The sequence below is a fragment of the Erythrolamprus reginae genome, chromosome 2 (assembly GCF_031021105.1).
Source record: "Erythrolamprus reginae isolate rEryReg1 chromosome 2, rEryReg1.hap1, whole genome shotgun sequence".
Lineage (NCBI taxonomy): Eukaryota > Metazoa > Chordata > Lepidosauria > Squamata > Dipsadidae > Erythrolamprus > Erythrolamprus reginae.
In genome coordinates, this window is record NC_091951.1 from 211,028,480 (window position 1) to 211,051,476 (window position 22,997).

At 38.4% G+C, this 22,997-nt stretch overlaps 2 protein-coding genes across 5 annotated transcripts in view; one reads left to right on the top strand and one right to left on the bottom strand.

Moving 5' to 3' along the window:
* PRKCSH (PRKCSH beta subunit of glucosidase II) overlaps window positions 1-681 on the bottom strand; it is a 74,568-nt gene extending 73,887 nt beyond the window's left edge. The window contains exon 1 of one of the 3 annotated variants that reach the window (XM_070741685.1): window positions 407-681. The gene's annotated coding sequence lies outside the window, so the exon portion shown is untranslated. Of the gene's footprint in view, window positions 1-148 lie in introns of all 3 variants that reach the window. The other 2 variants (XM_070741683.1, XM_070741684.1) reach the window with 2 other exon arrangements.
* On the top strand, window positions 503-22,517 carry ODAD3 (outer dynein arm docking complex subunit 3). 2 transcript variants are annotated; one of them, XM_070741682.1, is made up of 13 exons: window positions 503-1,272; window positions 4,248-4,369; window positions 6,579-6,656; window positions 9,098-9,277; window positions 13,614-13,715; window positions 14,116-14,241; window positions 15,172-15,294; window positions 15,586-15,741; window positions 18,165-18,325; window positions 18,524-18,680; window positions 19,045-19,200; window positions 20,703-20,787; window positions 21,874-22,517. In XM_070741682.1, exons 1-13 carry the CDS (start codon window positions 1,191-1,193, stop codon window positions 22,002-22,004), a joined length of 1,659 nt encoding a protein of 552 aa, XP_070597783.1. In that variant the 5' UTR covers window positions 503-1,190; the 3' UTR covers window positions 22,005-22,517. The 2 variants fall into 2 exon arrangements, 1 of the variants encoding a protein (XP_070597783.1); XR_011558177.1 differs by having other exon boundaries at window positions 748-1,272; window positions 19,049-19,200.
* The last annotated feature ends 480 nt before the right edge of the window (window positions 22,518-22,997 follow it).

A 22,997-nucleotide genomic window follows, 5' to 3' on the forward strand; every position in this document is an offset into this window, starting at 1 on the left:
TCAAGGCAACAATGGCTAATTATCTCAGCCATTCCTAGTCTCCAGAGCCCTCCAGACGTGCTGGACTAGAATTCTGTCCACACTTGTCCAGAGAGGGTGAAGGTACAAAACAAGTTGTCAGAACAGCTGCAGGTTAAGGTAAGCTTACAGAGTGTGAACGCGATGCGGTGCGTGCCATGCTCTGCCTTTTAACCCAACTGGCTCTCTAGCTACGTGGCGACTGACACCGAGAGCCGAGCAGAGGGGCAAGTCCAATAGAGCTCCGCGTTTCCCCCACTCCCCGCGAAATCTGCCCCCAACAGCAACCTCCGACAGGCGCGCCCCTCCACGTGAATGCAGCACCCCCGCCGCCCTCCTTACCCGCCTCCCGCCGAAAATTCCCGTGGAAAAAGGTCCCAAGTCCCACCGCCTCGAAACCGGAAGTAAGTTATGAAAGATCCGCTCCCAAAGCGCGCGGAATGGGTGGGGCTTTTTTAAACGGCCCTTTTCTCCCGGGTCGCTGTTTTGACTTCGGCTTTCCTTCGTGACCATCATGAGAGTGGCGGAAGTGCTTTCTTTCCCAGTCATGTTGCCAATGCGATAGGATTGACCAAAGAGGATTTAACTGCAGTTCGTCTTTTATTTGTTTCTTGTTCCACGTGGAAAATGAAATGTTTCCATTTCAATCTCCTGCGTGACAAATTAATAATAAACTTGGGATTATCCCCCCGTGTGATGATTACGAGGTGTATTTCCGGCCTCACTTCCGGCTGATGCATGGAGAGTTTGATTTTTTTCCCATCGTGCCCTGCAATACTCGCTTCCTTCCACCAATGAGCGCTTTGCGTCGGAAGTGGTTGTCATGGAGACCCATCTAGGCGTAGGGATGCTGGTGGGCAAGTGAGCTGCGGCCTCCAACAAAAGACGCGAGGAAAGCCTGGATGGGCGGCAGTGGCCTTTGTGGAAGGCTAACGAGAGAGGGCTCTAAGACTTCCCAGGCTGAAGCCCATTTGCTGTCAAGTGTGTCTGTATGCGTGTGCTAACTTCATTTTCCTTCTCAGTCCCTGTTTAGCCCTCTGCATCCGAAGAATTACCGCCAGGCTCTGCCTGCTTTTATCTCAGGAAGCCCGGGTTGAACCAAGCTGGTGTTTTCTCTCCCGTCCACTTTTAATATTTCCTGACTTCACCCTCTCACCACCATCACTGCTGCCATGCCAGTAACACATCTGGAAGGAATAAAACCCCCTATTCATGAGCAGATATCGGAGCTGCAAAGCAAGATTCAGCTTCTAGGTAAGGGGTGCTGAAAATATAGAGGGTGAGAGGAAAAGGACAGGATACGTACATCCACTAAATATACTGCTCAAAAAAATAAAGGGAACACTCAAATAACACATCCTAGATCTGAATGAATGAAATATTCTCATTGAATACTTTGTTCTATAAAAAGTTAAATGTGCACAGCATGTGAAATCAGTGTTGCTTCCTAAGTGGACAGTTTGATTTCACAGATGTTTTATTTACTAGGAGTTATATTGTGTTGTTTTAGTGTTCCCTTTATTTTTTTGAGCAGTGTATAAATTGCAAAACTGGGCATTTAGAAAGAAGCCTCATTATGCCTAGAGAGTGACTCTTTGCTCTTGTAAATTTCTATGGCACCTGAAGTAAGTAATTACACCAAATAGTCCACACATTCAATTTTTTTAAAAAAAATATACAGAATAAAGACGAAGATTAAAAAGACATTGAAAAAACATACATTAATGCCTTCCACCCTTCTATCAACTATCATCTTAAACCCTTAAGAGGTTTTAATCCCTTAGAGAAATTTTAATTATTACACCTTGTTTGCCTAGACATATGTGCTAATGAGACTTTCAGAATACCTAGCAAAAGATTTTATTCATTCATTGTTGTTGGCATTAAAATTAGATCTGAATTATCCTTTTTTTAACTGGATAGAAGAAAAAAGCTCCTTCCCCAAACCTGGAATAATTACAACTACACTGTAATCTAAATCTAAAAAACTGAATTTCTTGTGAGGAGTGCAACGTATCGGTATAGTATATTAATACTAGAATTTGGTCCCTAGCACATAATGCTTGGTACCATACAGTCCATTGTTAGATGTAGTAATAATGTGTAACTTTATGCTATGTATTTATGTGAATCAATCTGTGTGAAAGAATACATGAGATCCATTCATTCAAGGCCAAAAAAGCACAAAAGTTTCTTCAAGAAATATCAGCTTAACATGTGGAAAACGATAACTTTAAAAAGACACAACATATGGGAAGTAGGATTTTCTTAAGAAAACCATAATCAGTGAAGGGCTACCAAAACTTTTACTACCACACTGTGCGCATGGCTTATGCAGGACGCTCTGCATTTTCTTTCAACATCTTTCAGTGCAAATTGGGAGCTCTTGGGTGGAGCTCCATTTTCGCTACCCCACTGCGATTCCCCCCCCCCCCGGTCCAGGCAGTAGCCCACCCCTGATCATAATACATAGTTTGCATGTGAATAAGTGGCCTGCCCAGATCCTACCTCACTTCTCCAACTTAAACCATAGGCTGGCTTTTTTCTATGGGGTACTGTTCAAATGAGGTTATGAAAGAGATTTTGAATTCTGTTTCACTAATAAAACAGGTTCTGTGTTTATGAATGTAAAAGAGGTTGATAGACTTTTCTACCTACCAACTTTATACTAAAACAAGTGAAATAAGTTATTAAGCATTTGTTACAATTAAGAATAACTATTGAAATATGTCAGATTTTATGTTGATTAAGGTCCTTTAGGGATTTCAATACCTGGAGTAAGATAAAACTTGCAATCAAACATTTATTGTATTAGAAGTTATAATTAGTACAAAGAGAACTAAATAATATTATTGAATAATATTGGGGGGGGGAATCTTTTTAAAAAACAAATTATAATTGATATTCCTCAAAAGAAAACCAGAAACTGGTTCTGTTCTGTCTTTTTGAAAAAACTGAGAAACAAAAAATGAGGTGAAAATGACCAGAAAGCAAGAGGAAGCAAGTTATGGTAAATAGCTATTTCTAGATTTGCAGTTCTTATCCTGGCTGAAATCAAAATAGTTTAAGTAGCCATTCAAGAAGCTTGGTGACTTTACAGTAATTATGAAGAGCTATATACATAGAGAAATACTGAAATACTGAACCCACAATAGAGAAATTGAAGAAGTCAGGACTAGCAGAAATGATAAAAGTGACTTGTTTAATCAGGGACAACACAATAAATATTTTTATAATGGACTGGAAATCCTTTGTTGACTTTTTGCTGACAATAGAAAAAAACTGGATGATGATGATGACTGAAAATAGATTGAATAAAGGGATGAAAAGATTATGATAATTAAGGAGGAAAGAAGGATAATGAGTTGGTAGTTGCTATAAAGGTCACAAGTAGTTCCATTCATTCTTTGGAAGAATAGGCTTTTGCAAGACTTAAGAGTTCCTTGCTCACTTCTTCAAATTAAACACACCCGATTGAATTTAACAAGAATTTGATAATACAGTAATACGGTTTTGTATAAACAATCCCCATAAAGATGAAAAAGGCATTTTAGGATCATATCACAACCATACTTTTATTGTTGTCAAGTCCAATTAGACACACGGAATCACAGGAAAATAGCAATAGACTTATAGTACATCACTTCACAGTGCTTTATAACCCCCTCTAAGTGATTTACAAAGTCAGCCTATTGCCCATATCAATCTCAATCCTCATTTCACTGGACTCTGAAGGATGGAAGGCTGAGTCAACCTTTATGGGTATTATCTGTATTCATCTAAATATTCCAATAGTATCAATCTAACCAAAGTTAGCAAAATATATTCAATTTAATTTATTTTTGATGGAATATGGAATTAGTGAAAGTGCATCGGAGATATTTCTGCCATGGCCAATGGCCTTACAATATCATACTATACAAAGTTCCTATTTTCTTTTATGGAAACATGTAAAAGTTCACCTGTTTTCACGCTTGAAGTGTAGGAATGAATATAGTTTCAAAATCTCATTTTCTGTTGATAAAATATAAGTTCATATAGATAGAAATTCTATCATCACAGTTGTATCTTCTGATTTACAGCAATATTCCTTCATTTTAGTGATGCATTAAACAACTTCATTCAAAATTAATAACCTGTCAGTTTGAAATTATTTGGCTTTGTCATTTTTTTTCAATGAGCCAATAACTACTTGATTAGCAGAGTGGTTTCATTTCTGCTCATTACAGAAGGTGACCGTAAAGCTTTCTATGAGAATTCCCAATGGAACATCAAGAAGAACAAGGAGTCCATTTTGCGGTTGAGGCAGGAGAATAAGAAATTGCATCAGAGGTTGGCAGACCTTCTAGCGGTGAGCTTTGTAGCCTTCCACTGCCCTGTCTCAGTGAGGCTTTGTCAAATCATAATCCCCACTTCTTTTCCCTGTCTTTGAAATGTCTTATCTTTTCTTGTGGGTTCATACAGTATGACATTGGAAAAGAAAAGTATAGTGACTCTAACCTCATCTTCTCTTGGTGGAATATCTTTAAGCTTTCTGCTTATTCAATTCAGGCTGCTCTGTTCTATAGCAATAACAATAGCACTTAGACGTATATATCGCTTCATAGTGCTTTACAGTCCTCTCTAAGCTGTTTACAGACCCCAACAATCTGGGTTCTCATCAAATGGATTTTCTAACAGTCTGCTATGTTTATGTTGTCTTCAGGGCAAATTGTTTTACAATTTTGCCAGATTGAAACATGTTACTGGCAAGTTCATTTGTCAAGCACGGTAACTTCTGATTTCATTGACTATAAATGTGCAGATGCCAGATCAAAGTGGCACATATCCTGACTAGTTTGAAATGGCAAAAAGAATCAGAACACAAAAACCGTTTCTGGGCATCTGAAGTCTGTCTGTATTTTTCAGCTCAGATCTGGTAGCTTAATGCAAGTCACTGTTCCTGTCACTTTTTGAATATTGTAGCAGTTCTATGCCTTTATGTGTCTGTGTATCTATCCATTTGTGTGTATGTCTGCATTTATATTCCAAAAGTGACAGGGAACAGCCATTTGCCTCTTCCTTCAATGTTTAGAAATACCATTATATTATGTTACGTTACGTATATACATACACTCACACTCATTTTTATATTTTTTATATATATATATATATATATATATATATATATATATATACCGGTATATATATATATATATATACACACACACACACACACACACACACACATACATACATACATACATACATACATACAATGATACATACATACATATATACAGTGTTCCCTCGATTTTCGGGGGTTCGAACTTCGCGAATAGCCTATACCACGGTTTTTCGAAAAATATTAATTGAAAAATATTCTGCGGGGGGTTTTCTATACCACGGTTTTTCCCACCCGATGATGACATACATCATCACCAAACTAATAATGTTTGCAAATAAATAACAAAAAAAAAATTGTTAATAAATAATTATGTTTATAAATATCAGGAACACTAAGTGTCTTATTCAATGGTGAATACCAGTAATAATGGTGTGTAAATGGTTATTAAGGGAATAGGAAATGGTAATTTAGGGGTGTTAAAGGATGGCTTGTGATACTGTTCATAGCCAAAAATGGTGTACAGTATTTACTTCTGCATCTCTACTTCACGGTAATTCAACTTTCGCGGGCGGTCTCAGAATGCATCCCCCGCAAAAATCGAGGGAGCACTGTATATATGAATGTATATTTGACAGAAATATAACTCTTCCCTGGTAAAAGCTGAGAAGTGGAGAGCCTGTGGTTTAGAGGTTAAAGCCACTGCCTTACAGGCAGACTTCTCAGGTTCAAATCCCAGTAAGGGTATTGCTAGCTGATGAGAGCAAAATAGCTTGAAATAGATCTATACTATAGCCTGAAGATGACGAGTGTGATCTCATTGAAATGTTGCAAAGACACTCAATCTTACATGGGAAAAGTCCTGAACTCACCGAAACATAATACATACATACATACATACATACATACATACATACATACATACATACATACATATTCTGTGGTTCTGTGATTTAAAAAAAATCAGAGTTACAGCTTAAAATATTATTTAAAAACTGTTCTCTTTTCATTGTATCTGATTGGCTTGCTTGTAACTTAACACAAATGCTTCTTTCCTAATGCTGCTCTACTAGCAAGGTTTATTATAAATATGTAGTATTTATCAGAAAATTGTATTTTAAGCCTTTCTGTATCTTCTGTATATTTTATATTAAGAAAGAAGGAAGGAAGGAAGTCAGCAGAGCCTTTTGTTTATGTCCATTTCTCATCCTCCATTGAGCTTGCTTCAGGGGTTATATGAACCTATAATCTGACTTATTTGTTTTTGGCCTTTTATTGTGATATATGGAGCCATTCATTGTGTTTTAGGATTATGTATGAACCAGACAACAAATTCTTATTCAACAAAAATTAATACCAAAACCCAGTCAATAATGGTATTACTTTTTTCAAAAAAATGGATTTAGATTACCTTCACTTAATGACTATAATTGTTTTGGAATATTTTTTCCCCCAGGGAGAGGAAAAAGTAATTAAAGCTGCATTTCAGGAACATCCAAGTGAACAAGGAGCTGTGAAAAATAAAACTGGGGAGGTAAACATTTCTGAAATTCATTGCTATATAAAAAGCTGGCATTTAGGGAGTTGCATTACAGGATTAAAGAAGTTTGAGAATTCTAGGCAAACTCAAGTTAAGATGCCTCTACTGCAGGGTGGGGAACTATGGCTCTTTTATGACGTGTGGACTCCAATTTCCAGAATTCCTGAACTAGCACATCTGATTCAAGAATTTAGAAGCTAAAGTCCACAAGTCATGAAGGGCAGGGGTGGGTTCTAACTTACCTCGCTGCCAGTTCACAGAAAACCAAGCTTCTGCGCATGCGTAGAAGCAAAAAATAGCGTCAAGAAATAGCGTCAAGAAACCAGCCGTCTTGAAATTGATCACATTCTAATCAGAAACAAATAATTAGTTTTAGAGAATAAGGAATTCATCTAGCTGTTTGTAGCATGTGGGTTTATATTAACTTTTGCTTTTTCTAAATATTCTTTCTTTACATATTTTAATTTTGTTAAATGAGGAAAATTAAAATTAACAGAATTGAAAGGAAAACTACCGTTTTGTTGTGTTTTTTTAAAAAAATTTCAGGCTCTGCAGCAAAGGTGAAATCCTACTGGTTTGGCCCGGTTTGGGCAAGTAGGTAACAGTTGCAACTGCTGGTTTGGAGAACTGTGATGGCAGTACATCATCACTTCCTGGGTTTTCCCTGCCAGTTCCCAAGAAGGAAGGAAGGAGGGAGGGAGGGAGGAAGGAAAGGAGGGGGAGGGAGGGGAGGGAGGGGAGAAGGGAGAAAGAAAGAGAGAAGTGTTAGAAGGAAAAAAATCAGGACTTACTTTCCAGCCGGGAGATCAGTTGGCAAAGAAGAAAAACAAATGCTATTGCTTAAATTAGGAATCTCCAAAGCCACATGGCTGGCTGAGGAATTCTGGGAGTTGAAGTCCACAAGTGTTAATGTTGCAAACTTTGGAGACCCCTGCTTCAAATTGAAAAGCCTTCAGAAACTGTTCAGCAGGAAGTTTTTGACCGCAAAAGCAAAGTGACATTCAGCAGTGGATAAAAGGATTCTTATATGGTTCTATGTTTTTGAAGTTTTGGGATTTGTGCAATATGGGCTTTGTGTTTCTAAAAGGATTTGAGTGATTCCCATTGTGGCTAAATGACTTTCATCCTGTGTCGGGTCACGAGTGTGGGGCTGCTTATTCTAATTCTACTACAGTACTATGTTTTGTTAGCTGTCAAATCTTGCCATGGGAAAATTTCAAAATAGCCCATCTAGAATGCTTTTCTAGAGATCTGTCTGCCTGCTTGTGTGAATGGAGCCAACCGTCAGCCTTCCACTTTCTATACAGTCATTACCTCTATAGGGCAGGAATGTGGAATGAGCTTCAGGCAAGTTCTTCATTAGCACCTTGATTTTTCCATGTTTTTCTGTGAGCCTTTTATTATGAGTAGTATTTTATTGGGAGGGGGGGTTGTTTCAGGAAGGAAGGAAGGAAGGAAGGAGAGAGAAAGGAGGGAGGGAGGACCACAAATTTGCTGACACTAGACACAGCTTCAGAGGATGGTTTGAAACAGCACAGCAAAAACTGGAAGGGACCTCAGAGCTCATCTCCAACCCTCTGCTTCCTGGCAAAATGGACCCACCCAGTCACATGACAACTTGGCCATGCTCACCTAGTCACATGGCCATGCCACCTGAAGCCACATCCCCCTGACCTCCAAGCCCACAAAATAAGCAATGCCCACAGAAGTGACAGGGAAAAAATTCACATTTCACCTCTGCTCTGCAGACTCTACTTGCTCAAATGAAAGTCCAAAAGTATCTGAATATCTAAGGGAGGTTGGAATAACTATGGAGGGTCAAATGACAAAACAAGCATTGCAATTTAATGTCTATTCCTGACAAAACCATGAGATTGAAGATTCATGAGAAGGAAGATTTCTCAATTTAAGTTTTTTCTGATCTATTAAAAATTATTTTCTGTCTATAGTTCAAATCGAGTGGTACCTCTATTTACTAACTTAATTCATTCCGTGACCAGGTTCTTAAGTAGAAAAGTTTATAAGAAGGAGCAATTTTTCCCATAGGAATCAATGTAAAAGCAAATAATGCATGCGATTGGGGAAATCACAGGAAGGATGGAGGCCCTGTTTCCTCCTAGGAAATTCCTAGAGAGGCCCCAGGGAGGCTTCTCCCTGCCTTTTCCGGCCCTGTTTCCTCCCAGGAGAGTCCTAGAGAAGCCCCACAGAGGCTTTTCCCTGCCTTTTCCGGTTACAGTTTCAGAGGCTTGGGTTTGTAAGTGGAAAATGGTTCTTGAGAAGAGGCAAAAAAAATCTTGAACACCCAGTTATTATCTAGAAAAGTTCATAAGTAGAGACATTCTTAGGTAGAGGTAACACTGTAGTCCTTTTGTCAGTAAATGAGCAGCCTCTTCAATTGTTCAGATTGTGTTAAACCTTTGCTTTCCTCACTAAAGGGTGCTATTCAGATAATCAATCATCGACTATGCGAGAAAATCAATCAGTTAAACAATTTGAAGCATCAAGTGGAGATGAGGAAGCTCAGGCTGGAGGAGCTGCAGACTCAGTACAGTACTAAGGCACAAGAAATCAATGATATGCAAGAAATGGAAGAAGGGAACATCGAGGCAGCCAAGGTGAGAAGCCTGAATCCCTTGGAAAGAGGAAGCCAATACCTTCCCTAAGCTTTCCTCAAAAGTCTACAATAATTTCTCACAGCTAACTTGTCATCACCAACCATGGCCAATTTGTTGCAGCCAGCTTTCTGTGGACAATTTGGCACTCACTGTGGGACAGTTCACCATGGCCAACTCACTGCAGGACAACAGTTACAATAATATTGAAGGAATGGTGGAATGGAATAATTAAAGAAAGGATGCCAAAGGAGGGACAAAATGAAAAGTGAATGACAAAAATTAAAATATTTTTAAAATTATTTTAAATAATGAAATTGAAGTGTTGAATTGTCCAGCAGCAAGTTGTCTTGTGACAAGTTGCCCATGTTGAGTTTTCCATTAGCGAGTTGTCTGTAGAAAGTTGGCTATGACAAATTGGTTGCGGCGAACTGACCATGGCAAGTTGGCAGTAGTGGGTTGCTTCCTGTTTGGACCAGTTCTTTAGACCCAGTAGCGCTGACTCAAAGCCGAGAGAGAACCAGATCTCTGTATCTGTGAAAATTGACCTGCCCACCCGCCCCTGGGTTATACTGACCTTTATCTCTGCTTCCAAAGCCCAGCTGATCATGGGTTGCAGATTGAATTTTTGCTTCGCAACCTTGCCTAGTTTGCAACGTAGAAGTTATTTTCCCTCTGAACTGGGCATACAGTGAAGTATGCACTCAGGAAACCGGCAGTGATGAAAATCGGGAGCCCTCCCTACAATTTGGCCATGGTGAGTTATCCTATTCCATTCCTCACATGGGTGGGGCCCCAGTAGTGGGTTCTAAAACCTGTTGTTACTGGTTTGTGCGTGCACTTGCCTGCATGTGCAATGCACATGCACAAAAGCAGCCCAGTTTGGGGGGCAGAGCCTCCTGCCGCCACTGCTACCTGTACGCCAAACCAGGCTGAACCGGGAGCAGGCCACCACTGCTGGGGCCCCTTCCCAATATTCAAATTGGTGATGTCTTTCCTCATGGTTATCTAAAATAAAGCATTACCGTAAAACCTTGTGTTGAAGGCTAAATCTTCCCTTTTAGAAGTGCAGAGCAGTAGGATGGAAGGGCTTGAGAGCCAAGATCCTAGCCTTCCTTGTTTTCTTACAAAAGAGGGACCAGAGGAATCAGTGCATTAAAGTATGAAAATGTCTTCAATCTGAGCGAAGCCAATATCTAAAGCCATCCAGATAGCAGCACAAGGGTCATGCTTTAAAACAAAGATGTTACTGTTGCCCTCCTGCAATTTCTCTTCATGGAATGTAGTGATGACTAAAAGATCTCTTATATTTTGCTGTTTTGCTATTTATTATTATTATTTATTGGATTTGTATGCCGCCCCTCTACGCAGACTCGGGGCGGCTAACAACAATGATAAAAAACAACATGTAACAATCCAATTTAATAAAACAACTAAAAACCCTTATTATAAAAACCAAACATACACATAAACATACCATACATAACTTGTAATGGCCTAGGGGAAGGAATATCCTAACTCCCCCATGCCTGGCGACAAAGGTGGGTCTTGAGTAATTTGCGAAAGACAAGGAGTGTGGGGGCCATTCTAATCTCTGGGGGGAGTTGATTCCAGAGGGCCGGGGCCACCATAGAGAAGGCTCTTCCCCTGGGGCCCGCCAAATGATATTGTTTGGTCGACGGGACCCGGAGAAGGCCAACTCTGTGGGACCTTATCGGCCGCTGGGATTCGTGCGGTAGAAGGCGGTTCCAGATGTATTCTGGCCCAATGCCATGTAGGGCTTTAAAGGTCATTACCAACACTTTGAATTGTGACCGGAAACCGATCTGCAGCCAGTGCAGGCCGCGGAGTGTTGCAGAAACGTGGGCGAATCTAGGAAGCTCCACGATGGCTCTCGCAGCCACATTCTGCACGATCTGAAGTTTCCGAACACTTTTCAAAGTTAGTGTTTAGACATTCCAAACATTATCAGATATCAGCTCTCATTTTTTATTAGTGGCAGCTGTCCTCATGGGACAATTAGTAGTTATAGGAGGGATGGGCTGATTTGGATTGGAATTGTGACAACAGTAATGATTGCAGAATAATTTTTTATGCAATGGACACCTATATAAAGTTGATAAATAAATGCATTTCCTAACCACCTCCTCTGTTTGACAATGAAAATCAAGCATGTATTTGCTAATTATAAGCTTTAATATGTAGTTTGTTGGTTATTATTGTAAAAGTATGTAAATCTACCATAAGAGGTAGGCAAAAAACAAGTTTACCATTTTCTCCCTTAAGGCTGTCCTAATTCTAGCTATTAGATGTACATCCAGGTATTAAAATTAGACATGATTTATGTACTCTAATTCCAGATAAGCTGGAAAGATGAAGGAGTAGCATGATTAGATTTCTAAGCAATGGACAAAAATTTGGTCTTTTGGATCCTTACTATTAATTTCTATACCAGATTTCTTTATTTTTCCATATGGTTTTGATAGAGATGTTCTGCCATTTTGAATGTTCAGCTATTTTGATTTGAATTATTGCTCACCTGAAAATAAAGAAGAATGATACACAGATACATTCTGTTAACTCTGTGCATGTGCCACATTATAATAGCTAGCTCTTTACATTTTAGCTTATAATGAAAAAGAGCTCCAGGGAAGGACCCATAATTCAAGGATTCAATACTTGGTTTGAGTTGAGAAGATCCCTGGACTCACATTCTAGCATTATACTCACATAGGAGGCTATATGTTATGGGGTTAAATTGTAATACAAGGTACTATTCTAGAAATTCTGACAAGTATTTCTATTGTTTGATTCTTTTCTGAAGGGGTGTGTTTGTATTTATAATTACAATTTTTTTTTTTAAAGGCATTTTTAAAAACAGAGATAGATGTCCTGCACTGGAAGTTATCAATAGCTTAAGAGTTTCAGGTGTTTATATATTTGACTTTTGTAGAGTCGAGACCAGATATTGCTGTCTTCCATTTATAATCAATTTGTATAAAGCTCTGGGGCTTTTTTTAACTTCTTTTAAAATTTGATAAAATGTCTTTTTGGGAGAACGCTTTTTAGTCAGATACAGTTGCTCTTTAATATGTAACAAGACTGAAGTACTGAGATGATTGAATTATTCATTAGGTAACAAAAGCATCTCTAAATGTGACCACAAACAGATCAATCATTATTTTGGTATGCTCAAAATAAATAAAATGCACAAGATCATTTTATGTATCACTTCATACAATACCTGCTGTACAATTAAAGTTATATATGTTGAAAAAAGGGGAAAAGAATAACCAGATGCCAAGTGTCCAATAAGAACTTTTACCAAATTACAACTCACGCTTTTTGAAGAACAGAACAATATAATCTAACAAGAAGGCAACACCACAGACGTATAGAACCATAGCCTGGAAGGGATCTTGAAAGTCTTTTAGTCCAATCCCCCTGCTCAAGTCAGGAGTCTTATACTATACCAGTCAAATGGTTATTAGTTTGTTTTTGAAAACCTCCAGTGATGGAGTATCCACATCCCCAGGAGGCAAACTATTCTATTTCTTTTGTTTGTAAATTCCCTCAAACTCCAAAAAATACTGTATTGGAAATCTTTTCTTCAATAATAGTGTGATTGATGTGGACATTCCATTCCTAGTCTAGAATGTCTTGCTCACTGTTACTGTTGTCTCTCTCCTGTTAAAGATCAGCTGTAATCTACAGCCAGTCCAGAATACAGCAGCAAAAATGTTTTTGAGTACACATTGGTATACCTGTGTAATGTATCTATTTTGTGAACTTCACTAGTTCTCAGTGGGCTTCCAAGTGCAGCTCAGTGTGCTGATTACTGTATATAAAGGAACAACATGTCTCCAGTAATTTATTTCCATCTCCAGAGGTCTCTTAGGGTAGGCATATTTGTGACCCTTCTGTTAAACCATGATGCCTAATAGAAGGAAGGAACTTGCCTTGTCTGTGTGCAGCATTCCCCCATGGCACAAAATATCCCTTGAGTCCCTGGTCCTGCTAATCTTTTGTGAGATACTGGAGATCTGTTTCTTTCCCCAGACATTGGACAAGACTATTAGTATTGTGGCTATATGGAGTTGAGTGACTCCAGACATGATGTGTTGTTTTTAAATTGTTAAATTCTACAATGTGAAAAACACTGAGAAGGAAAATTGGACTCTTTGGGGCATTGAGCTACTTTAAAGCAATTAAATTTCTCACCTTTCAGCAACTATATAGCACTTTACAACAGGGACAAAATCAAATTGAATGGAGTTTTAGAGGCTTTTCAATATCCTTGGCTCAGCTGCTGTCTTAGTTTGTTGTTCTTTGCATCCAGACTCTGCGAACACTGGAGAACCGTTTGGAAAAGGCCCGATTCAAGACTGAGGAGGCTGTACGCATCACCAACATGTATAAGAAGCTAAAAGCACATATGCAGGTTTGATGCCTTCGTCAAAATAAATTATTTCAAAAAAAGATACCCAACTCTAGGCATTCCCCACAATCTTGAAAGAAAGAAGATACGTTTTAGCCACTAGCATAGTGCTATTCAACTTGAAGTGATCAAAAAACAACAGCTTTTGCTCATGGGTTTCCTGTGGAGGAGGTACCTAATCACTGAACTCCTGTTAATATCTGGATTAGTTTAGGAATTTATATTCTCAATAATTTTGTTATATCTGCAATGCAAATAATTTAACAATACAACAAAATCTAACAAATAAATAAATAAATCTAACAAATAAATACCTGTAACTTTATGGCCCATGGTGGAAAATGTAAGAACATTAAAACGGATAGTTCTATAATTCACTCTGAAATTTTCATCCCCTTTCCAGGAGGAAAGCTTGCACTTTCAGAACAAGCTGGATGCCCTGGAAGCGGAAATTTTACGTCTGCGCCATGAGCTCCAAGAACTGGAAAGCGTGAACACTGATGCACAACATGCTCGCAACGTTGCTAGGGTAGGGGAATGGGAGAAACACAGTATTAAGAGATGAGGTATCAGCAGTGGAAGAGAATATGCAATTCTCTGTGCAGTATCACAAACCATAGCTTAGGATCTAATTCAGATAAGATACTGATTCTGTCCAGACTGCTCCATTTATAATGGGTATTAGCAGTTGTAAGGAAAGATCATAACTGCCAGAAATGGAGCCACTTTGCCATGAGAGAAACGGCATGGTATTTAAGATATCCAGGAGTGTGCAGGTGAATGTCAGGAGATATACCAAGATAAGCCCGTGGAAAGAGATCTATCTTATTAGTTATTTACCTGGATTCATAATTTTGCAAAATTAATTATATTTGTATACAGACATATCTTTCCATATTTTATTTTATTTTTTCCAAGCTTTTAAATAAGATATGATTTGTTATAGAGGTATCTTTCAAGAATCATATTAGGAAAAACTCCTGTTAAAACAAACAGGAAATAAAAACTGATATGGTCGCTGTTTATAACAGTGTCCCCAATAATAAGCTCTCTGTTTGACAAATTCCTGGAATATACTTGGAGATTTTTATTAAAGGTAAATGGAGCAAATGGGGTGGATTTCCATGAAAAAAATTGATATAGGTTGGGGAAAGAATAATAAGAATTTAAGCAGTGTCTTGCTAGATTATTTCTGACCATTGTAGCCCATCAATTTGTTTTTACGGTGGCCAACCAATTGTTCAAGGAAACCCAGCAGATAGCATTCAGAGTCAGTCATACTGCCATAAACACTAATAGCCATTAATCCCCAAACCTTTTTAAAAGGATTATCAGCTTTGGATAAACCAGTGCTATCATCGCATCAATGTATCTAAAGGACCATTTCAAACAACCTTAAGAATAGCAGAACTATGCAGATCAGGGCAGTATGTCATGTTTATTTACCCTTACAATGCAGGAGCAGCTTTTGACTCAAGAAGAAACCATCTACCGAGAAAGAAAGATTCGAGATAAGAAACTGAAAGACATAAAGAAAATGACAGAAGAAAAGAGAGCACAGAATGAGCGTGCAGAAAGACGGGTAGTGTAGCATTTTTTGTTATCCATGAAGTGACTGCCTATTTTTCTTTTCATTTTGATTACCGACCAAGAGTTGTTATGCCTGGCATATGACAAAAGAAAAGATGTACGAAGAAAAACAAGCAATTTCTAAAATCATAAAAAACAGTTCAACAGTTTATTATGAATTTGTTTTCCACTACCACATTCTATGCTTTGATATGTATATATAAAAATGGAATAAAAAAAGTCATGCAACAGTTATTTGCTGACCTACAATTTTCATGTCCCATGTATATTTCATGTGTTCCAGCATTCCCAGAAGGATCGTATAGCATTTGGAACTGAAGATCTGCTTAGAGAACCTCAGTTTAAGAAAACAAACATCTTGAAAACCAAACAGGCTGTGCTCATCGCATCTGAAAACTTTGACAAAGTCCGAGCAGCCACTGGAGTCACCGAGGCTAATGTAAGAGCTTTATGTATTGTGCTGCAAATCCTTTGTAATTCCTTCCTAAAGTGTGGGGTTTTGGCTTCCCATTCAGCTCTGTGCAGGTATGGAGAATTTGGAATTTGATTTCCATGAAGAGGTAGATAAAATGGCCAAACATACATGGTGGAAGGGTCTGGTTGTACTTCTAGAAACCCTAGTTAGAAGAAAAGAGAAGAGGACATTTAGAAAGTACTGTTTTGTAGCTCACAAACAGCATGTCAAACAAAAAAGAAAGCCCAGAAGAAAAAACAATTCCATGGAAGTGCTGTAGATAACATTGTCATTTTGGTCATTCCTGTGACCAAAATTTTCAAGGTACTCGTATATTAGAAAATGAAATTAGAGAGCTAGATAAAGGATAGAATTTTCTGTAATTGGTAACTTAAATCAGTCCTCATATAATTCAATAAAAGACTGATAAGCCCTTTAGAATCCTAGAACCGATGGAAATTTAATGGAGGGGAAAGGCCACTGGATTTAATCCTAAATATCATCCACATTTGCAAAAAAATGTGAGTGCTGTGGAACAATTTGAAATAGTTTCTACAATGACATTAAGTTTAATTTATCTTGAACAAAGTGATTGTTCAAAAACATAGGGGATTGGTAACATAGAAACTGAAATTGAAATCAAGAGATCCAATGTTTTTTAGAATGACCAGAAATCTAGTTCAAATGAGAACAAAACTAAATAAAACTGCACTAAAATGCAAACAAGTAATAAGAGAAACCAAAAAGATAGAATGAATTTACATTCTTGTCCTACTTGTGAAATTCCCATTGATATCGCTTGGACCAATATACAAAATATTGATCTATGTAGGTCTTTACTCTGATCCAGTATACCTGTTCGGTCACATTTCCTTATACCGTAAGCAGTGTGATCCTTAGATATTTGTTTTTTGGACTGTTGAAGCCAGGAAAAAAAATCTGTTTCATATGCCCAGTAACCCAAATTTAATTGATGGATTTAATTGATGGATCAATCAATGAAGAATAATTCAAGCAGAACCCTAACCTTAACCCTAACCCTCATCACCAAGAGTTTACATGACAGAGTTTAATGTTACAGAACTCAGGAGGAATCAATCAAAATCAGTAGGAGAAAAATACCAGAAAATAAATCAAATGTATGCACAAGGTGATCCAGACTGAAATAATTGTAGCTATCGGCCTTTTTTGTTTCTCAATCAGAAGGGCTAGTTATAAAGTTCAGTTCCGATTTGTATTCTTTCAGCTCTGTTTTTGTTGCAACCATCTCATCCCATGATCATTCCATGCCAAGGCAGACTTGACGTCAACAATCAAGAGCTGCTTAGAGTACTCATCATTCATGTGTGACTAAAAAACAGCCTAAAAAATACTCCATGCACCAGCTGCCACTAGTCTTTCATTTAGGAAACACAATATACACTTAGGGTCATCCATCTATTTAGGATCTTAATTTTTTTCAAGGAAATTGTTTTTTCCCCATTATTCTAGAGACAGGGTTAATTTTTCCTATCACATTGACCTTGCAGCATTAGAGGCTTATTTCTGCCTGCTATTTGTCCTTGCCCATTCTCATAGTCATCCACCTACACAATGTACTAATAGAACTAATACAGTATGAAAATCTTCTCCTACATTGTGGCATCATGTCCCTAAGCACAATGCTGCTTAGCCAGCAGAAGGCTGAGGTTTCTAAGGAACGCATCTCTTCAGAATCCATAGTTAGAAAAGGCCTGGATTTTTTCTCCATTAGTGCTCAGAATATGTAGTTTATGGTAAGATTGGCGTTCTGAACAAAACACACACTGAAAGGTCTTAACCCTTGTGGGTTTTTCCCAAACTGTTCTGTGAACCAATCTCAAATGAATTTGATCTGTCAAAGAAAATCACCAGAAACCCAAACCATTAAGAAAGCCTCTTCTTGCTCCTAGATACCTTTTCATTCCTAGGTCATTAGGATCTTCCCAGGGGAATGCAATGATATTAAACTGAAATGATGCCCTTTGTTGAGCTTGCTCTTGGTACTGCCAGAGTCCTCCCATTATCCTTTCCTCCAGCCATCTTTCTCAGATCTGCATCATATAGTTCTATTGTGAAGTTTGTGAAAGACACCATCTATGTTGTGGATTGCCCCCCTTTCAACTTGATTGTTAAGTTATAAGATAAAAACCAGTCTGTTATTAAAATCCATATAGATCCAAAGAGCTATGTTGGTGTTGGAATTTTCTTTTACTTATATTTTTTTTTAAAGATGAATATATTAGATTTGATTAACAATATTTGCAAGCTCCCCAAGAGATATATTATATAGGCACATTGTCTCTAATTTGACTGTAAAGACTAGCCTGTGGAAGAAGCCAAGTTGGATTGGTTGATGATGCTTTGCCTACTTCATGGTCATGTGATAGGATGTTGTGGCCTGCTTTCTGGCCCAAGAAGAAACATTCAAACAGCTGGAGGAAATGAAGAATGAGAATGAATTGTCCTTGGAACAGCTTAAAGAAGAAAAGGATGCACTGTTACATGAATTAGAGCATACTAAGTACTCGGGAGAGGCCCGGAAAGTAGGGTGAGTACTTGCTTTTGTTTGGCTGTGAGATGTGAACCTAAGCACATACTGGCCACCAACTTGCAGAATGGTAACTTTTATTTTCTGCTTTTCAGTATGAAGGAATGTATAGCAAGTAGCAAACTGAGCAGTAAAAGTTAGGAGTTGAAGTTCATAGGCTCCTTTCTGGAGTTTAGTATTGTTCCTGTTTTGCTCCAGAGCACAGAATCTGATGAAGGAGTTACATGATCACCTACAAAAGGAAGAAAAGAGGCGTGATGCAACTCAGGCTGAACTGGACAAGGTGAACCGGGTTCTGTTGAATGCCAAGGCTGGCATTGAACATTTGGCTTCCAAAGTTCAGCATATCAAACTGGTGAGTATTAAATGATTACTTTTTGCAGTCACCAAGTGCCTTTTTCTAGAGTTGGGGCTATTAGCTTTCTAATGAAGAGTACCTCTAAGCTGCTTGATACCCAGCGGACACCATGGCTTCCCATTTTCAGTTTGTTTAACACCATGATTGTTCCCCATGTTTTCAAAAGGGAGAGCTAATTGTGTCCTTGCACAAACACTACAAAGGCTCTACTGGAAACAATAACAACTGAAAAGCAATGCATTTGGTGTTTTCTTGTGGTTCTCTTTATGACCCTAAGCAGATTAGATTTCTAGCAAATTTCTAAATTTCCTGTTGTGCTATATTGAAACACGGGCCAGTTAGCAGCACTTCTTTTTCCTAGGAAGATAGCCGCTTTGCTTCCATGGAGTTGGATGAGAAAGCAAGTGAATATGTTCTTGATCTCATGGCACAAACAGAAGAGAAATTGCTATATTTGGTGGAATACTTGAAGGATCGAGACAAGGCAGAGCTTCTTAGGAGAATTGAAGAAGTGGAGGTGAGTCCAGATCAGGCTAAGAGCAACATAGAATTATATTTTCTTAAAAATGTATTTGATTATTGTTTTATAAGGATTAATAGAAGATAATTTATGTAACTCAGGATTGAACTGTAGAGTCCTTGGTGTTCTCTGAGCTTAGTCATTTTCTTGCAGATGTGCAAGAAAAGTGTTATTGAAGTGGATCGAAAAAAGAAAGTAGCAATGAAGATGTTGCCTAGTCTGGAAACAAAACATCTGGAGCAAATAGCCAATCTTCAGCAGCACCAAGGACTTCACAGTTTAAAGAGATTCTTTATAGTTATCTATTTCCCTATTTACCAAGCAGTGAAATTCTAAAAATAACAGTCCGAAGTTTAGTTTCTTTTGAATGAAGGTTGTTTTTAATGGTCAAATGTTTACAAATGACCAAAGAAAGCACTTTTCCTCCAAGCTTCTACAGAGGTTAATGGTGGTCAGTGATCATAGTAGACATAACAGTTGGTAGAACTGTTCAAGGCATTCTTTGTCTGTATGCATGATTCATATAATTCTAAATAGAAACAGGTCCTGGGCCTACTCTGGACTGCCCAAGTTTAGATTTAAATTTTTGCACTAACAAAGGTTTCCAATTTTGAAGGACATTTTTTAAAATTAAATCTCAGGCCCGTTTAGGTGAGATTTTGAGTTTTTATGCAAACTCTTTTTTTAATGGCCATGTTTGCACAACACTTTTAACATGTGCACTGTTTTAATCCTTTTCTACATTTTCAGGATATCGTGAACCATAAATTAATCAAATGGGCTAGGTTTGCATAAAACAACAAACCACAAAAGCAAAGTAAGATTTGAAGTAACTAGGTTTAGCATGTTAGGCAAATGCAGATTCTAGATCTTTCACTGACCTAATTAAGCATGTTTTTAATCAGCCAATAGATATTTTTGTGATAGGCTAGTTGTAAGCCTTGAAGTCATCCTGGGAAGTACTGTTAAAGAATTGTAATGTTGCTTTTTAGCTCAAAACTCATTACTTTACCCAGTAGCTCTTTCTAATCTTCATTTCTTTGAATAGGACAGTGATGGTGAATCTATTGCATGGGTGCCACAGGTGGCATGTGGAGCCATATCTGCTGGAACACGAGCCATTGCCCTAGCTCAGCTTCAACATGCATGTGTGTGCCAGCCAGCTGATTTTTGGCTCACCCAGAGGCTCTGGGAGTGTGTTTTTGGCTTCCAGAGGGCCTCCGGGGATGGGAGATGAGTTTTTTGCTTTGAATTATGGGCGATAGCACGTGCACATGCTCTTTAGGCACCCAAGGAAAAAAAGATTCGCCATCACTGAAATAGGATATATCCTATAGTTTCATAAGCTTTAGTGCCTCTGAATTAACACTATTAATTTGGTGAGAAAAATGTAGATCACAATTGCTGAACTATCTGGTTCGCTTGACTCTACCTCAGTGTACCAGCTGTTGCTGCCCTCCCCCATGTCTACAGTCTAAAGTGCAATTGTGTTGTTGCAGTTTCATTCTAAACTTGAGAGGAGATTGCCTGCCTTCAATACCAGAGTGAAACTTCCCATTGCACAGAAGCAGGACATGTATTATGGTAAGTAAGCAAGTCTAGATAGGGATTAGGAAAAAGATGGCAAACTCAAGGTCCGGCTCATGGGGTGCTTAGATCTGGCCCACAGGGATGCCCTGGAAACAGTGAAGAACCAGCCCAAGTGTCTCTGCCAATGAAAATGGAGCTCAGGAGTTCCGTTTTTGCTGGCAGAGTGCTTGGGCCCCCACAGGCATCTCCAACATGAATGAGGTTGAGCTGGCCATGCCCCCCTAACCATGCCCCCCGAGGTCAAACACAACCCTGATGCAGCCCTCAACTAAATCAAGTTTGACACTCTTATATTAGGTGGTCAATGTGGCCACAGAACAAAAACTATATCCTGCATTTTCTGTGGCTCTGTATCCGGATTCAACAGGTGGTGGCAGTACAGAATCAACTTTTATCCAGCAGTTAAAGTTACTGTTTTCTTATGATTGAGGACTGTTTGTGATCTTAATTATGCCATGATTGAGTGGAATTACTGAATATTACTGAGATTTTCAGTGCCATTTTAAAACATAAATTTCTTGCCTTTAGGGCTGTTAAAATAGGTTTGCAAACAAAAAAGAGAAGTGATCTAAAATGTCCTTTATTTATACTTTTAATATAATTATTGACTGTCCCAACCTTATTACTTTGAATGGTGTAACTTTCAGTGCTGGGAATAATATCTTAGCATTTCTTTTTGGCTTTTCCACAATATGAAAAAACTCCATAAAGTTTTGCAAAACCACACATGATGAGTATATTACATAAGGTAGACAGCATGCTAATTTTAATTTATTTTTAACCTGAAAATTGATTGTCTAAATTTATCACAGTCTTGCACCAGTTGGTTATGGTCTCTATTAATTTACTTTTATGACTCTTGTGTACAGTCCTAGTGACATTGAACTCATGGCTTTGGCTTCAAAAATACATTATCTCCTTTAGTTATAAGACAGCTATAGAGTTGTGGTTTTCTGACTCTGACCTTTGTTTTATGACAGATTTTACCACTCATCTACTATATTCTCCTGTCATGGTGGATAATCTTCCTCGTTTTATGGCGGTGTGATATATTGGATCTATTTTTTAATCTATTTGCAGATGAGGAGGACAGTGGGGAGGATGATGCTGATGTGGTGACAAGGGCAGCTCTGAAGCGGCAATCTCAACAGATCATTGAAGCCAAGACCAAACGTCGCACTCGCTACAGAAAGAAGGATGGGAAGCTGTGATCGCATTTTGTGTAGCCCTATCTTCCTGCTATGCTTCAACCTCCTTGGCTATTAAAAGTGCTTCCTAGTTACTGGCATGAGCCAGTCCCACATCTTATGTCCATGAGTTTTGCAGAACTCAGGTGGGGGAAATGACCCATTTGTGGATTGTTCCACCTCCCTGTGCAGAGTACACAGGAACTTAGTAAGCTGAAGCCAGTGCCTAGCTCCTATTTCCCTGCCTTTTATCTCTCAGCTATATAAGAAGAGTGGGTTCATCATTGGAGATGTGACCTTGAGACTTCTGAAAGAGAGAAGGAAAATTTATCTAGTTTCCCATCCAAATAATCCGGATTATTTCTCAGAATTTATAAAATTTGTACACTACTGAACCTAAATTTGACTGGTTTTGCCACTCACCCATCCCAACATTGTATCACAAGAGTGGGTGTCACTTGCTCTGTGACTTTCTTTGTAGATTAGATCACTCTTTGTTTGCTGTGTATAATGCAATAAATCCTGTTCAGGCTGAAATTGACCGTATCTTTGTCTGCCTCTGCCTAGATTAAAAAAATGCATTCAGAGCTGTTGTCAGTGCCCCAAAGAACAAATATGGCTCTAAAACCAAGCTCAATAAATATGGGTAATTACTTAGGAATACTGTATTGTCCCAAGAAAATGGGAAGAAATGTTTTGATCTTTTAGAACATAAGCTTGATGTTTCTTTAACTGTGCAGTTTCCTCCTCCTTTGTTTCATAAAAACATTTCAAATTAGGTTTGCAACCATAATTGTTGATCCCTTTTATATAAAAAACAGAGGGCAGACGTTCATTTTAACTTTCCAAATGTATGCATGGGATGATGTGAATTCTTTCATTTCCCCTGCTATACTTCCTTGTTCTTGATTACCCAGGCACCTTTCTTCTACCCTGTTAGAAAACTTTATTTGAGCAAGACCCACAAGAAATTTGTCTCCGGTGCAGAAGCTGTCAGTGTATATATAAAAAAGCAAC

Coding starts and splice junctions, on each gene's coding strand:
- ODAD3 (XM_070741682.1), top strand. CDS start 1,191: ATGCCAGTAACACATCTGGAAGGAATAAAACCCCCTATTCATGAGCAG. Junction 1,273..4,247: donor AAGCAAGATTCAGCTTCTAG/GTAAGGGGTGCT, acceptor TGCTCATTACAG/AAGGTGACCGTAAAGCTTTC. Junction 4,370..6,578: donor GGTTGGCAGACCTTCTAGCG/GTGAGCTTTGTA, acceptor TTTTTCCCCCAG/GGAGAGGAAAAAGTAATTAA.